The sequence below is a fragment of the Pan troglodytes genome, chromosome 1 (assembly GCF_028858775.2).
Source record: "Pan troglodytes isolate AG18354 chromosome 1, NHGRI_mPanTro3-v2.0_pri, whole genome shotgun sequence".
Taxonomy (NCBI): domain Eukaryota; kingdom Metazoa; phylum Chordata; class Mammalia; order Primates; family Hominidae; genus Pan; species Pan troglodytes.
Genome location: NC_072398.2, coordinates 142,011,522 through 142,028,636, shown reverse-complemented (window position 1 = coordinate 142,028,636; position 17,115 = coordinate 142,011,522). Strand labels below are relative to the sequence as shown.

At 36.7% G+C, this 17,115-nt stretch overlaps 1 protein-coding gene across 1 annotated transcript; it reads right to left on the bottom strand.

Moving 5' to 3' along the window:
• Positions 1 to 15,862: 15,862 nt before the first annotated feature.
• On the bottom strand, positions 15,863 to 16,573 carry LOC104001457 (prostaglandin E synthase 3-like). Its single transcript, XM_063816887.1, has one exon. It carries the CDS (start codon positions 16,485 to 16,487, stop codon positions 16,005 to 16,007), a length of 483 nt encoding a protein of 160 aa, XP_063672957.1. The 5' UTR covers positions 16,488 to 16,573; the 3' UTR covers positions 15,863 to 16,004.
• Between the last annotated feature and the right edge of the window lie 542 nt (positions 16,574 to 17,115).

Below are 17,115 nucleotides of genomic sequence, written 5' to 3'. Positions count from 1 at the left end.
ACATTAGGACTTAGACCTCTGGGATTAACTCCTGCCTCCTGAGTGGGCAGGTGTAGAATCTGACACCGGGTGCAATGTTGTACAATATTTTTTGCCTGTTTCCATGTGATATCAAATTTATTTTTAATCCTGCCGCATTTACATGAGTCAAGGCATGAAGTTCTTGTGCTTCCATGAATGCAGATGATACTAGCAAGTCAGCTTGTTCATTTGCTTTAGCTAAAGGCCATGGTAAATTAGGGTGTGCTCGAATATGAGTAATACAAAATGGGAAATTTCTTTTTCTTACAGTTTGTTGTAACAAATTAAACAGCTCTTTTAACTGATAATCCATACTATATTTGAGTAGGGCTGTCACATGGTTGGAACCTCCGGTTGAGGTTTATGTTAATAATAGTGTTTGGATGCCTGAGCCTACAGATACTTGTGGGCCCTCTCACCCAGAGGAGGAAGGAATGTTAATAAATGTGTCCATGGGTTATCAGTTCCCTCCTGTTTGCATAGTTCCCTTGGCTGCGGGTGGGAGGTCCCTGGCTTCTTGCACTTCCTGGGTGAAGCAACGCCCCACCCTGCTTCTGTTCGCCCTCAGTTGGTTGAACCCACTGCTTAACCGTCCCAATGAGATGAACTGGGTACCTCAGTTGGAAATGCAGAAATCACTTGCCTTCTGCGTGGGTTTCACGGTGCTGCAGACCGGTGCTGTTCCTATTCGGCCATCTTGGTCCCTCCCCTCAACTGGCACTCTTTAAATAATAAAAATCTTATGAGAATCATCAAACCGTTTGCTGAATTTGATCCATTCTCTCATGAGTACTTGGAAAAATGGCAGTGTGTGAAAATAAATATGACAATTGTATCCAAAATAAATTATGAAGACTTAATTGAAATAGAAATAGGCACATAGAAAGTGAAATGTTAAATAAATAAAGCAGGTTCTAAAAACTACTTCCTTATTAGATTTTATACCAGATTGGATAAATACTGATCCTTGATTCTTACAAGCTAACACTATTACAAAAAATCTTGAAATATTTTTTCTAACTCAAATTATTTATCTGACTACATTCAACAAATGAAACAAATTCTAGTTGATTGTAACATGCCATTGAACAGGATTTGTGGGATTAGTCTGACTCTGTGCTATGATAATATAGCTATTATGAAAAGTAAGGATTAAAGATGTGTGCACTCTTTAAAAACATCACTAAATAAACAGAATGTGCTATATGGATCTTATTCTCTTTTATAAGGGAATAAGCTGACCTCATAGTACTGAAAATGTTAAATACTAAGGTATTTTCAAGTTATATTTTCTTTTTGGATTCATCATGAAGAAGAGTGTATTATGCACACAGATCAATGTGCATTTTCTTAATTTTTATTCTTTATGGATACATAATAGTTGTATGCATTTATGGGTTACATGTGATATTTTGATACAAAAATAAAATATGCAATGATCAAATCAGGATAATTGGGATATCCTTCACCTCAAGCATTTATCATTTCTTTGTGTTTGGAATATTCCAATTCCACTCTTTTAGTTTTTTGGAATATGGGTACAAAAATATAGTTAGAAGAAATAAGATTAATGTTGTTAAAAATAGTTTAAATGAAATGTCTACTTGTGATGACAAAGGGAAGGAAATATAAAATAAGTGGTAGGGGAGGGATAGGATGAACGTCAATTCTGCCTTTGATTGAAGTTGCAGGAGCAAACTGTGGTATGTGCCACCAACTCCTGTGTATTAAGTTTTTTGTAGAACTGTAGCTGGTTATGAACTTGAGGACTTGGTAACAGACTGAATTTAATGTAGGGCAGGCACAGTGATCAGAGTGCTGAAGGGGTGAACTGTGTCAGATGCATCTGATACACTGACTCATCCTCTCAATATCTCCTCTCATCCCAGCTGTGACTGGAATAGAGAGTTCAAAGGAATTCAAGCTGATAGCATCTTGCTTTAGGACAGATGTTTCTTGTCTTTCTGTTCAATCCTAAGGCCATTTTATACAACGGACACTTTTTTTTTCCTGTATTAAGAGTCTGTTTATTTCAGTATTAAGGTAAAAGAACCTAGTTATAATAAGTGTTTTTCATATCTATCTTCATCATTCTCACAACAAATATATGAGAAGAATGACGCTTAAAAGGTATGTAACTTTCTGAGGTGAGGCAACTAGTAGGTTGTAGAATTGGTTTTTGAATGCAGATTTCTCTCCTTCTTTCTCCACTGTTCTTTCTCACCCTTGTTTCCACTAGTGATCCTATCTTTCTACAGCAGGAATATTTATTTTAACAAACCTACATAATTTATAGACCACGCTAATTTTTTTGTCTTTAAAGTAGTAACTTTGTGTGAATATTCCAATAATATTATTTTTTATAAAAGAAATTTAGGGCAGCCTTCAGCGTTTACCTTCAAAGGCAGGTTATGAGTCTTGGGAGAACAGTTTTACTTCATATCTTGTCACATTGTATATGTCTAAAATTGATGGTGAATTGGTTACTGACAATTATCATAAAGTTTGGTAGTGGATAATTTAAAAAGATTCTTAGTGGATAAAAGATATGACATCTCCGTTGACTTTAGGGAAAAAAAAGTGTGTTAAGGGCTCTTAAGGCTATTTAAGAAAAAAGCTTGAAGTGTGATATCATAGCATTTCAGAACTGAAACAGATCTTTGTCTGTCTTCTTTTTTCAGCCCAAAGATACTTTTAAGTGGTTTAAAGATAACATACAGATTATCACATTAGAAACACAAAGTTATTTAAGAAAATGTTCACCAAAAATATTTTTTTCTGTGTTTACACATTCATAAGACATTTAATTCCAAGAAGGAGATTTAATGTCTACCACTAGAGCTAATGAAACAGTGAAGACAGATTTCTATTTAATCCCCTTGAACTAAAGAAAGCTATTTTTTGGTGTTTTCTTTCTTTTTACTTTAAGTTCTGGAATACATGTGCAGAACCTGCAGGTTTGTTACATAGGTATACATGTGCCATGGCGGTTTGCTGCACCTATCAAGTATTCCATGGTGTATACGTGCCACATTTTCTTTATCCAGTCTATCATTGATGGGCATTTGGGTTGGTTCCAAGTCCTTGCTATTGTAAATAGTGCTGCAATAAACGTATGTGTGCATGTGTCTTTATAGTAGATTGATTTATAATCCTTTGGGTATATACCCAGTAATCACAGAAACTTTTATTCATCAAGGACTTATTTTGAGAAATGAGATCAGCGAGATGATGAAATATATTTCAGGCTTCACTCTCTCCTTCAGAAATTTCAACTAGCGATTAACCATAGACTGGAAGATGTTTGTGAAAGTCCCAGTACAGTACTTGGAAACAAGCCTAAAACACCTGAGGGTCCACAGAACTGAGTAAAACTGAATTAGAAGGGTAAGAAAAATGGTCTCACTTTGACCACGCTGCCCCTCGTATTCCCTCACGTCAGCACAATACCACACAGAGGGGATTCCTTGGGTCCATTTTGTTTTTGTTTTTGTTTTTTTTTTGAGACAGAGTCTCTCTCTGTCGCCGATTCTGGAGTGCAGTGGCGCGATCCCGGCTCACTGCAAGCTCCGCCTCCTGGGTTCACGCCATTCTCCTGCCTCAGCCTCCCGAGTAGCTGGGACTACAGGCGCCCGCCAGCACGCCCGGCTAATTTTTTGTATTTTTAGTAGAGACGGGGTTTCACCGTGTTAGCCAGGATGGTCTCGATCTCCTGACCTCGTGATCCGCCCGCCTCGGCCTCCCAAAGTGCTGGGATTACAGGAGTGAGCCACCGCGCCCGGCCTAGGTCCATGGTTTTTACACAGGAAAAAGAAAATTGGAGGTGGTCTGTCAGCTTCCCTAGCATTCTGAGAATCTTCCCAAGTTCACTCTGGTCTAACCACATGGAAAACACTGAGAGTAGCAGTCTTTGGTGGTACCTCTGTGTTCCTGCCAGCTGTGTTGCCCAATTGGAGATATCAGCCACCAGCATAGCCCATGCATAAAGCTGAGCTGGTTGCTTTCAGAAGCACGGTGGGTAGTTCACAGTGACCAGCTTGCAGTCTTTGGTGGTACCTCTGTTTCTGCTAGCTGTGATGCCCAGTTGGAGATCTCAGGAACCAGTGTAGCCCATGTACAAAGCTGATCTGGTTGCTTTCAGAAGCCTGGTGGGACGTTCAAACTGGCTTGAGTCCCTAGATGGCTTGTCTTCAAGCCCATTATCAGAGCCGATCCCAAAGACCTGCCTAGGCAGGGAGACACCATCTTCTGTGCATTTTGGTGAAGAATAACAGCTAGTTTTGCTTAACTCAGGAGGACAAACAGTGGTTCCACTTAGCCAAAACGCCTTCCCCATGGTCTCACCCAAGGGAAAAGATGCCCACCTTGCCTATTTAGGGGAAGCATGTGAGCTATTTTTAAATAAAACTATTAATAACAACTACAGCTAAAATACATTATCAAGGGATACATATTACAAAATGATGAAAATTCTGACATCCAAAACAAAATGTGTGTATGGTGGGGTGAGTAAAATTAGAGTTGTCGCATGAAATCAAAGTTGTTATCAGCTTGAAATAGACTGTTATAAGTTAAATGTTTTATATTCATAGTAATCACAAAGCAAAAGTCTATAATAGATGCACAAAACAAAAACAAATGATTCAATACATACTACTACATAAATTCATGAAAACTCAAAGAAAGACAGCAATAGAGGAAGAAAGAAACAAAAAGTATTTCCAATAATGATGGAGATGTTTATGATTATCCACTTCTACTTAATGAACAGTAAATAAATTTTTCTTCTTTATTATTTTCTTAAAAAAATTTAAGAGACAGGGTCTTACCATTCCCACGGCTGGAGTACAGTGACATAATCAGCTCACTGCAGCCTTGAACTCCTGGGCTCAAGTAATCCTCCTACCTCAGCCTCCCAAGTAGCTAGGACTACAGGCACACACCTTTGTACCCAGCTAATTTTTTTTTCTTTGTAGAGAAGGGGTCTTGCTTTGTTGGCCAGGCTAGTGTTGAACTTCTGGTTTCAAGAGATCCTCCCATCCTGGCTTCTCAAAGTGTTAGAATAATAGGCATAAGCCACCATGTCCACCCTTCTTATGATTTTCTTAATAACATTTTGTTTTCTCTAGCTTACTTCATTATAAGAATACAGAATATAATACGTATATAAAAATGGGTTAATCAATTCTTTATATTATTGGTAAGGCTTCTGGTCAATAGTAGGATATTAGTAGTTAAGTTTTGGGGAAGTCAAAAATTATACATAGATTTTTGTTTGTGTGGTGAGGCAGTGTCCATAGCCCTTGTACTGTTGAAGGGTCAACTATATATTCACTCAACATCAAAGCATCTAAATGTATAAAGCAAATATTAAATGATCTGAAGGTAGAGAAAGATTGCAATACAATAACAGTAGAGGACTTTAGTGCTCCGGTTTCAACAATGGACAAATCATCCAAACAGAAAATTAAGACGGAAACGTTGGACTTGAATAATACTTCGGACCAAGTTAACTTAATAAACATATACAGAATATTCCACCTAACAGCAACATAACACATATTCTTCCCAATCACACATGGATCATCACTAAAATAGATCACACATTAGGCTACAAAACAAGTCCTAACAAATTTAAGAAATTTTAAATCATACCAAGTATCTTTTCTGACAATAATGGTATAAAACTAGAAGTCAATAACAGGAATAATTTCAGAAAATTCCCAAATACATAGAAATCAAACAACATGCTCCTGAACAACCAATGGGTCAATGATCAAATTAAAAGAGAAATTTAAAAATATCTTGAGACAAATAAAAATGGAAACACAACATATTAAAACTTATGGAATCCAGCAAAAATAGTTCTAACAGAAAAGTTTATAGAAACAGAAACCATATCAAAAAAAGATCTATAATAAACAACTCAATGTTACTCCACCAGAAAGTAGAAAAAGCAGAATAAACTAAGCCCAATGTAAGCTGAAGGAATTAATAAAGACCAGGCAGAAATAAATAAAATAGAAACTAGAAAAGCAATATAAAAGATCAATAAAACTAAGAATTGGCTTTTTAAAAAGATAAAGAAAATCAACAAATATTTATCTATACTAAAAAGAAGAGAAGAATCAAAATCACAACGAAAGAGGAGACATTACAACCTATAGTACAGAAATACAAGGGATCAGAAAAGACTACCATGAACAACTACATGCCAAAAAAGTGGATAACCTAGGAGAAATGGATACATTCCTAGACACATGCAATCTACCAATATTGAATTATGAAGAAACAGAAAACCTTAATAGACCAATAACATGTAAGGATATTGAATCAGTAATAATAAGTCTCCCATCAAAGAAAAGCCCAGGATGTGCTGTCTTTAATGTTGCATTCTACCAAACGTTTAAAGAAGAAATAATACTACTTCTTCTCAAACTCTTCCAAAATATTGAAGGGAAGGGAATACTTTAAAACTCTTTGTACAAGTCCGGCATTACCCTGATACCAAAGTTGAACAAGGACATTACAAGAGAAGAAAATTATAGGCCAATATCCTTGATGAATACACATGCAAAAGTCCTCAACAAAATATAAACAAACCAAATTCAACAACACATTAAAAGTATCACTCAACATGACCAAGTGGGATTTATCCCTGAGAAGTAAGATGGTTCCATATATGCAAAACAATAAATGTGATACATCTCATCAACACAATGAAAGACAAAAGCCATATGATCATTTTATTAAATGCAGAAAAAGTATTTGATAAAATTCAGCATGCTTTAATAATGAAATTCTCAACAAAGTAGGTATAGAAATAATGTAACTCAATACCATAAAGAACATATTAATATACCATAATCCTGTAGCTTACTTTATACTCAAGCATGAAAAATTGAAAGCCTTTTATCTAAAATCTTGCACAAAACAAGGATGCTTATTCTCACCATTTGTATTCAACACAGTATTGGATGACCTTGCTAGAGCAATTAGGAAAGAGAAAGAAATAAAAAGCATCCAAATAGGAAAGAATAAAGTGAGATTTTTTCTGTTTGCTAATTATTCTATGTATGTATACCCCAAAAACTTCAGCAAGACACTATCAGAAGTAATAAATAAATACATTAAAGTTTCAGAATACAAAATCAACATCCAAGAATTAGGTAGAATTTCTATATATTATCATCAAACTATCTAAAAAAGAAACCAAGAAAATAATCTCACTTATGATAGCTACAAAAATAAAATAAAATAAAATAAAATAAAACAAAATACTTAGAAATAAATTTAACAAAGGAGGTAAAAGACTTGTACACTAAAACCTTAAAAAATGTTGATAAAAGAAATTGAAGAAGACATAAATAAATGGAAAAATATTCCATATTCATGGATTGGAAGAATATGGTTAAAATGTTCAGATTGCTACCCAAAGTGATCTACAGGTTCATTGCAATTCTTATCAAAATTCCAATGTCTATTTCACAAAAATAGAAAAAAATCCTAAAATTTACATTGAGTTACAAAAAACTCCCAAATAGCCAAGGAAATCTTGATCATAAGAAACAAATCTGGAGGTATCAAACTACCTGATTGCAAACTATACTACAAAGCTATTGTTATTAAAACAGTATGGTACTGGCCTAAAAATAGACACTTTGCTCAATGGAACAGAATAGAGGATCCAGAAGTGAACCCACCCATGTACAGTCAATTCATTTTCAACAAAGGTGCTAAGAATACACAGTTGAAAAAGAATAGTCTCTTCAATGAAGAGTGTTGGGAAAGCTGAATATCCACACGCAGAGGAACAAAATTGGACCCTTATCTCACACCATATAACAATGAACTTAAAAAGGAGTAAAGACTTAAATACAAAACTTGAAATTGAAAAGTGACCAGAAGAAAACGTGGGACAAATGATATGACATTGATTAGAACAATGATTTTTTAAATTTTACTCACAAAATTCAGGCAACAAAAACAAAAATAGACAAATAAGACTACATCAAACTAAAAACTTCTATACATAAAGTGAAACAATGAACAGGGTGAACAAAAAACCTATGTATTGGGAGAAAATATTTGGAAAGCATGTATCTGGTAACAGCTTAGTACCCAAAACATATAAGACAATCAAACAGCTCACTAGCAAGAAAACAAATAATCCAATTTTAAAAATGGGCAAGGAACCTAAATAGACATTTCTCAAACGAAGACATACATATGGCCAATAGATACATGAAATAATGCTCACCATCACTAATCATCAGAAAAATGCAAATCAAAACCACAATAAGATATCATCTCACAACTGTCAGAATGGTTATTATCAAAAAGATGAAAGATAACAATTGTTGGTGATGATATGGAGTAAAGGGAACCCTGATACACTATTGGTGTGAATGTAAATTAGTACAGTCATTAAGAAAAACGATATGGATGTTTCTAAAAAAATCAAAAAATAGAATTACCATATGGTGCAGCAATCCCACTTTTGAGTCTGTATCTAAAGAAATTGAAATCAGTACATTGAAGAGATGTCTGCACTTCCATGTTCATTGCAGCATTTATTCACAATAGCCAAGTTGTGGAATCTACCTAAGTGCCTCTCAACAAGTGGATGGATAAAGAAAATGTGGTATATATACACAACGGAATATTATCCAGCCTTAAAAACAAGTCCTTTCTGCCACTTGAGACAACATGGATGGAACTGGCAAAATGAGCCAAGCAAAGACTGACAAATACCACACATTCCCACCTGTATGTGGACTCTAAAACAACTGAATTAATAGAAGCAGAGAGTAGAATGGTGGTTACCAGAATGTGAGGGTGGGAGAAATGGAGAGATGATGGTTAAAGGATAAAGAATTTAATTTAGACAGGAGTAATTAGGTTTTGTGTGGTTTTTTTTTGACATTTATTGCACTGCATGGTGAATATGGTCAATAATGGTATATTGCATATTTCAAACTTGCTAGGTGAGTAAATTTCAAATGTTCTTATCACAAAAATGACAAATATTTGAGGCGATGAATATGTTAATTAATTTAATTATTCCACATCGTATTCATGAACATAACATTACTTAGCACTTTATAAATATATACAATCATACATTGTCAATTTACAATAAGTTTTCTTATTAAAAAAATTTAAAGTACTTATTTTAATGTCAGTTATGTACAATAGATTTTTTTTTAAATAATGGCTAGAGAGTTGTTCTTATTTGTATTGAAATGTTTTCTGGATCATCCATTTAGTCCCATTGTCTGCTGATTTTTATTATACTCAGTGCCATACTTTAAAATGATTATAATTTACATTTTGTTGTGTTATCTGGTACTATAATTTTTTCCAATACATTGTGATATGGTTTGGCTCTGTGTCCCTGCCCAAATCTCATCTTGTAGCTCCCATAATTCCCATGTATTGTAGGAGGGACCTGGTGGGAGATGATTGAATAATGGGGGCAGGTCTTTCCCATGCTGTTCTTGTGACAGTAAATGGGTCTCATGAAATCTGATGGTTTTAAAAATGGGAGTTTCCCTGCACAAGTTCTCTCTTTGCCTGATGCCATCCATGTAAGATGTGATTTGCTCCTCCTTGCCTTCCGCCATGACTTCCCCAGCCACGTGGAATTGTAAGTCCAATTAAACCTCTTTCTTTTGTAAATTGCCCAGTCTTGGGTATGTCTTTATCAGCAGCATGGAAACAGACTAATACACATTGTTTTGGCTCATCCTTCCATTTTTGAACAGAAACTAGGATCATATTATGAAGTTCCTACAAAATTTTCATTGGCATTGTATTGGATACAGTAGGCCAATATAAATTGGTCAATAGATATTTAATATTTTTACTTCTTTGCTTTCACTTTAGATCATGGTCTGTTGCTCCATTTATTCTAAACCCTTTTTTTAGTATTGGCAGTTCTTCTATGTTTCTATTCAAATTCACATTTTATGATCAATTTATAGATGTATTTAAAAAATTTAAATTTATATTTGATTGAAACTTTCCAGTGAATTTTTAAAACTAGATATTGTTGTTCTATAATGGAATGACTTCAACCGGGAGCCTAAGGCAGATTCTGTCATGTAGAGTTCCATGAGCATATGTAGTATTTTTAAATGAATTAAATTTGCATAATTTTTGACATGGCATTACCGTTCAGTTCAATTCTCTGTTATCTTACAGATAGTCCACGCTTTTGGACTTACAGATAGTGTATTGGACTTTTCTGGCCTCACAGAGTGGTGAGTTTTCAGTCCTCATGGAACTGGCATCCATTAGGACAAATTTTGCTATGGGTCAGTCACCAATAAAACCAGATGAGCGTCTCCTTCCATTTAAATTTTTGTCCTCAGAGCCCAGGCTTCATCCATAAAACATTTTTTTTTCTAATGTTCTTCCTGCTGGATAGTGAAGATTATTGGGTCTACATTTGGAGAGGGTCAGCTTTCAGGTTGGAGGCACCAGACATGAGGTGCACAGGCATTACCTTCTTACAGACTGTCACCAGTCTCATGAAGTCATCTTGTTACTGCAGCTTGGACCCTGATTTCTTGGCTCTTGTGTAAATAGAAATTAACACTGGACCAAACAGAAATTTTTATCAGGCAACATTTAATAGGCTTGCAGCCTGAGCAAGGCAAGGGAGCAACATACAGGAAAGGGATCCCCGTTGCTAGCTCTCCAAAGGGCTTAGCTCTTGTCATTTAAGGAAGTTGAGGAGAAAAATAACTGATATGTAGGCATGTAGAGGTGGGGAGTTTTTAGCACCAAAGATGACTCGGTCCTTCAGAAGTCACTCTGAGGAACATTTGTCTTGAATAAAACTTCATTTTAGAGGCACCTTCAAAAAGAAAGAGGATAAAATTTCTCTGGCCCAATGGGTAGCACTTTTGGTTGATATGCAGAAGTCTCCAAATGCAATTCTGAATAAAAAACTGCTTCACTAACAAATTCATTGGTCAAAGCCAATGAGCAATTTGAAAAAATTAAGTAGTAACAAATGACTAATTTTATTAGTAAATCCTGCTCTTCTTTGCCTACATCTACCTCCCCATATTCAGCTTTCTCTATTGCCCCTTATATTTCTGATTTCCCTGCTTCAACACCTCATACTCCTTCCTCCTCTTACTCAGACCTCTAGCTTTTCCCAACTCTCCTGAAACCCCCAAATGCCAACGACCTCTGATACAGGTCACATTTGACAGCTTACTTTAAAAGTAAACGGGCTTCCAAAGGTACCCATGTTGGGGAGGTCTTGTAATTCATGGCAACATCCTGTCCCTGAGTAAAAAATGTTAACATGAAGAGTCCTCTTCCCTTCTTCTAAACTTTCCTATATGTTCCTATAAAAGCCTTCCGACTTGTAGCAGATTCTGGAAAACTCCCAACTGTGTTGGTGTGTCTTCCAGGATTTATCCTCATATTTGTCTTCCAATATACTTTTATCAAATTTTTTGTCTCAGCCTTATTTTGGTGGATACTTCTAAAAATTCTTTCTCATGATCCAGGTATGAAGGGAACTATAAAGTTTAAACTTTGTACTGAATTAAGCTGAATTAAGAACTCTAATAAAAGATTTCCCTAAACTCAAATAAGGTTGGCAAATATTCATAGAATTTAGAATTCTTTTGGATGAACATGACCCAGGGTTACCTGATTGTTATAGATGGAATGTTTTTGCTTTGTTCCCCCAAACTCAACTGTTGAAGCCCTAACTTCCAGTGTGACAGTATTTGGAGATGGGCTCTTTGGGATGTAATTAGGGTTAAATTAGCTCATGAGGGTGAGGACATTCAGATGGAATTAATGACCTTATTAGAAGAAGAAGAGATCTTTCTCTTCTTGTCTGTGAAAAAGCAGAGAGGAAAGGCCAGATGAGGACACAGTAAGTAGGCAGCCATCTGCAGCCCAAGGAGAGAACACTTCCCACCCTCTAGAACTGTGAGAAAATAAATTTCTGTTGTTTAAGCCACCCAGTATATGGCTTTTTTTTTTCGGACAGCCCTAGTGTTGCAGGACTTTTCCTTAGTTCAGCTAAAGACGGGGTTCTTGTCTACCCCACGGACATGAAAATTTAGGCTTCCAGGAGGTTTAAAGGGTGAGTGAAGCAGGGTTTTATTGGGTGAAAAGGGAAAAAAGAGGGGAAACAGGGACTCTCGCAAAGCCAGAGTCCCTCTGCTAGAGGGCTTCCCGCCAGGCACTTGAATCTGAGGTTCCACCCAGGAAGAGGAGGGGCCAGGCTCGGGCTCCTCCCTGCTGCAAACGTCCTGAATTTCCCCAGGCTCCACCTCAGCGGGCTGGCTTGTTGGAGTTTCTCCAGGACCCCCTCCCACCTGGCTGTCTCACAAGCAGTCTAACACACTGACCTATGTGTGACCTATATCAACTTGTAGTCATGTTGGTTAAAATCTGAAATGCTAAATCCTGGATGACAAAAGCTGGTTATGCTTTCCTGGAAAGGGAGCTACAGAATCCTTCTTTCCACAGTAAATCTGAGGGTCAAAAAAAATTTTTTTTTTTAAAGGCTATAAGAGTAGGCTGAAGTCTCCTAAAAGCCAGACCTGAAACATTTCCAACAAAAATTAATTGGGCCGTAATTCAGTCATTCAAACTGATGAGTTTCAGGAGATTTTCAGAATAGACTAGAAAATACCTTCCAACATTTGTAAGCTAAGGAAGATGTCCATGTAATAGCTACTCTTTCATCTCATTTCGCCAATGGAGTTAAGCCTGAAATTGGAGACCACATTTGAAAACCAATTAGAATGGAAATAGCCCCTTTATCTGCAGTACAATACCTGGCACAGCATTTTGAAAGGGCTTTAGAACAAAAATGAAGAAGGTTCCAAAATAAACTTGTAGCACTACTAATCCAACAGCTAGGTTACCCATTTTATAACAAGTGACTTGTTGACAAGGACATGTTTGGATATTGTTAATAGGACATAGGAAAGAAGATTGTCCCATCTTACAAGAGAAAAACAAAGATGGAAAAATTCCTAATTCAGATCAATCGATGTTCTCACAAAAACCAGAAAAGGAAAAACCATCCAATATTCTGCCTTATGCTAAACACTCACAGTAAATACAATACTAATATAGATGGTCAACTTCATCAATTCCTGGTAAATAAGGTTGCTACTCTTTCTACATTAAACCCTGCCATCTTTGCTCAACCTTTTCTTTGGAGTAAGCATATTACACAGGTGGTATTTCCAATACTCCACAGATTTTCCCTGTATCTCAGCCCTTAACTGTAACTATTGGGGTTTGACTGCATAAACATTCCTTCCTATCTTGTGATACCACCCCTGCATGTTTAATAGGAAGAAATTTACTTTGCAAATGGAACTACAATATTAAATGCACTTCAAAGGGACTATTTTTTAAGGTTGCAGAGAACACTTCTATTCATAACCAAGTTGTGTCTGCTCAAGATGCAATTTTGCCTTCTCCATTATATTTGATACATATTCCAGATAAGGATCTTGACCTTATATCTGGCTGGATCTTTGTGTTTTTATTTCACCCCTATAATGTCCTGGAGCTTTCCAAGTTACCTTCTGAGAACAGACAATTAGAAGGAAAGATAACAAGGAACTTCTGCAATAGACTAGACAAACTAAATCTGAAAGTCCTGAGTGCAAAGCAGTGGATTAAAACTATAAAGAATTTTCTGGGAGCTGTGCTAGTAGTTGCATTAACATCTTCAAATTTTATTTTTGGAAGAAATCTTAGATACCATTTGTTGTTGTTTTTAAAAGTCCATCATATCATGTGAAATATAATCTCACTTACTTCAGGTTTGGGTGACATTTTGAAAAGCCAAGAATGAGGAGGAATCATATTGTTTTTAAGTCTAACTTCCTCAAATATTTGACATACTCATATTGGAACAGGTTAGTCACTTAGAGATGCAGCAAGTGAAGGAAAGGACATGTCTTGTATACTGATGAGTACCTAGCACCAAATTAAGGATGTAGCCTTCCATATGTATTTTGATTAAAAGAATGAAACTGGGAGTGGAGCATGAAGGTCAGAGATGATGTTCTTATTAAAGGCTTTTGAGATGTATTAATAAATTTGCCTCCATCCCTTCACCACCCCCCGAAACAGGTGGAATAAGGCTTTTTAATATTAACTAAATTGAGAGGTGGAAAATGGCATGCTATTTTCATAAGTTTTAAAATATTACTGAGATGAATTATATTTTCATGTAGTAATTTTTAAATCATACTTTCACCGTATAATACATAAGTTTCATTGCAGCATTGAACCCTGGGTTAGTGTTATAATAAAAAGTATATTGCATTCAGGCTGGGTGCAGTGGCTCACGCCTGTAATCCCAGTGCTTTGGGAGGCTGAGGCAGGCAGACCACTTGAGGTCAGGAGTTCCACACCAGGCTGGCCAACATGGCGAAACCCATCTGTACTAAAAATACAAAAATTATCTGGGCATGATGATGTGTGCCTATCATCCCAGCCACTTGGGAGGTGGAGGCAGGAGAATTGCTTCAACCCGGGAGGCAGAAATTGCAGTGAGCTGAGATTGCGTCACTACACTCCAGCCTGGGTGACAGAGTGAGACTCTGCCTAAAAAAAAAAAATAAATAAAATTTATATATATATATATATATTACATTTAGTGCCTATTATACAGTATATATTGTGTTAAATTCTTTATAGGTATTATTTATGAAATTTAATTTATTCCTCAGTACAAGCTTGTTGATGTAAGTTATCATCCTCATTTTACAGCAAATATACTACTAAGACTTTTTTTTTAAAGTCTTCCAACAGTTTATTAGAAAGAATGTAGGCATTTAAAAAAATCCCCACTGTCATGAACATAAATTGAGGTTTTCAGCCCTGGTATAAGCTGAATCAAAAAAAGAAAAAATCCGGCCGGGCGCGGTGGCTCATGCCTGTAATCCCAGCACTTTGGGAGGCTGAGGGGGGCAGATCACGAGGTCAGGAGATCAAGACTATCCTGGCTAACACGGTGAAACCCCATCTCTACTAAAAAATACAAAAAATTAGCCGGGCGTGGTGGCAGGCGCCTGTAGTCCCAGCTACTTGGGAGGCTGAGGCAGGAGAATGGTGTGAACCCGGGATGTGGAGCTTGCAGTGAGCAGAGATCGGGCCACTGCACTCCAGCCTGGGTGACAAAGAGAGACTCTGTCTCAAAAAAAAAAAAAAAATACAATAGTGTATTAAACATTTTTCACTCATTTGCCATACTGACAGTGCAAATACAAATCTGGACTAAATGTACAGACTCTCAAGCAACAATGTACAGCTTTCTTCGTCTTCCATGCTAAGAGATGTAAAAGCTTAAGGGTCAAACAATACCAAATGTACAGGCTTCAAAAACCATCTAAGTTAGGGCATTCTCTAGTTTTAGCTAAGATACACCTGGAACACTGACAACTGATCACTTACATAGAATAATGTGAAGTAAATTTTTTGAAAAATAAATTTTAGTGGAACAATCCTGAAGGATAACACCAGAGGAATAGCAGGTTACCAGTAAGGTGTCAGCCAATTTGTTCAGCCACTTTTGAATCCATGTTCTATAATCTAAAATTTAGCTCTCTTTCCCTAAGCTGAGAGCTTCCTATCATCATGTCAGTATCTATATTATGAAGAAAAGGAGACTTAGGTGAGATGTTTTTATTTATCATAACTGCCGCATTAATTGCCTAGGACCTCAACAGCTTCATGAAAGTCTGGGAAATGTTCATGCATAAGGTTATTGCCTTAGCTGACTTAAAATTGCCCCCTACAATGGTACATATCAACCCTTAGTGAAGCCCTTTAAAAAACAAACAGGTTGAAAAATGGGTTAAAGTAGGCAGCTACAGCATCTGCTTTTAGATCAACTCAGGAATTCTCTCAGTCATGAACTCTTGCAGAGAAGTTATTTTTCTTTCTCAAAACCCAGGTGATGACAATATTCCTTACTCCAGATCTGGCATTTTTTCATCATCACTGTCTTGTGAATCATCATCTGCTCCATCTACTTCTGGTAAATCTACATCCTCATCACCACCCATGTTATTCGTCATCTCAGAGAAACGATCAAAATTAGACATGTCTTCATCTGAATCATCTTCCCAGTCTTTCCAATTATTGAAGTCAACACTAAGCCAATTAAGCTTTGCCCTTTCTTTTGTTAACTTTGGCCATGACTGTCCAGATTCTCCTTTTCGTAAACAACATAAAATTGATCTGTCCGTTCTTTTATGCTTGGGATCATTTGTATCAATACAGTGAAAAAGATCAATTTCGTTTAAATGCTTAAAATTATCACTTCCTCCAAGACAACTGAATGTAAGTTTGGATTTTTCAAAATTTACATTAACATCCTTACTGTCTTCAACACAAAATTCAATGAAGACATAGTGCCTTTGATCGTACCACTTTGCAGAAGCAGGCTGCATTGTGAACGGGGCAGGGGGAGGGGCGAACGGGTGGGCGGGCCTCTCTGGCGGGGTCTGCTGCTATGGAGTCCACTTCTCTCCAGTGGCGACTCAGCGTTTTCTTCCCGGTCGCGGCCTCTTCTTGCTTCCCTCAGGCGACGGCAGCAGTGGCTGGCTCGACCTCGGTCCCCAGAATGCACTGCGCAGACTACTAAGACTTTTAACCACATTTTATGACAGTTCATAATGCCACAAGGTTCTGGCACTTGGTTCAAATGATAACTCACTTTGTTAAAAAAAAGAAGGTTAAATTATGTTTAATAACTGCTCCTTGTTCTTCAAAGTAGGCTAGGAAAGAAAGTGGACTAGAACAATCTGGAACTAAGTATGTGTATCTCTACCTTTCCCCTCCAATTATGAATGTTTGATTATTCATTTTCTAAAATAATAGTACTGAGAGATTGTGTAAGTCTTACACCAAGTTGCATCTGGGGCATATAAGATGAGTTAAAGAGACTGATCAGAATAGATTAGCAATGGAGAACTCTTTTGAGAGACTTATTGGTGTGCATTGATATCCACCCTCTCTTTATCTCTGCTCATTTTCCCCATAGGGCAATGAGAGGTGCTTCTTTCTTACTATCTTTAC

Coding starts and splice junctions, on each gene's coding strand:
- LOC104001457 (XM_063816887.1), bottom strand. CDS start 16,487: ATGCAGCCTGCTTCTGCAAAGTGGTACGATCAAAGGCACTATGTCTTC.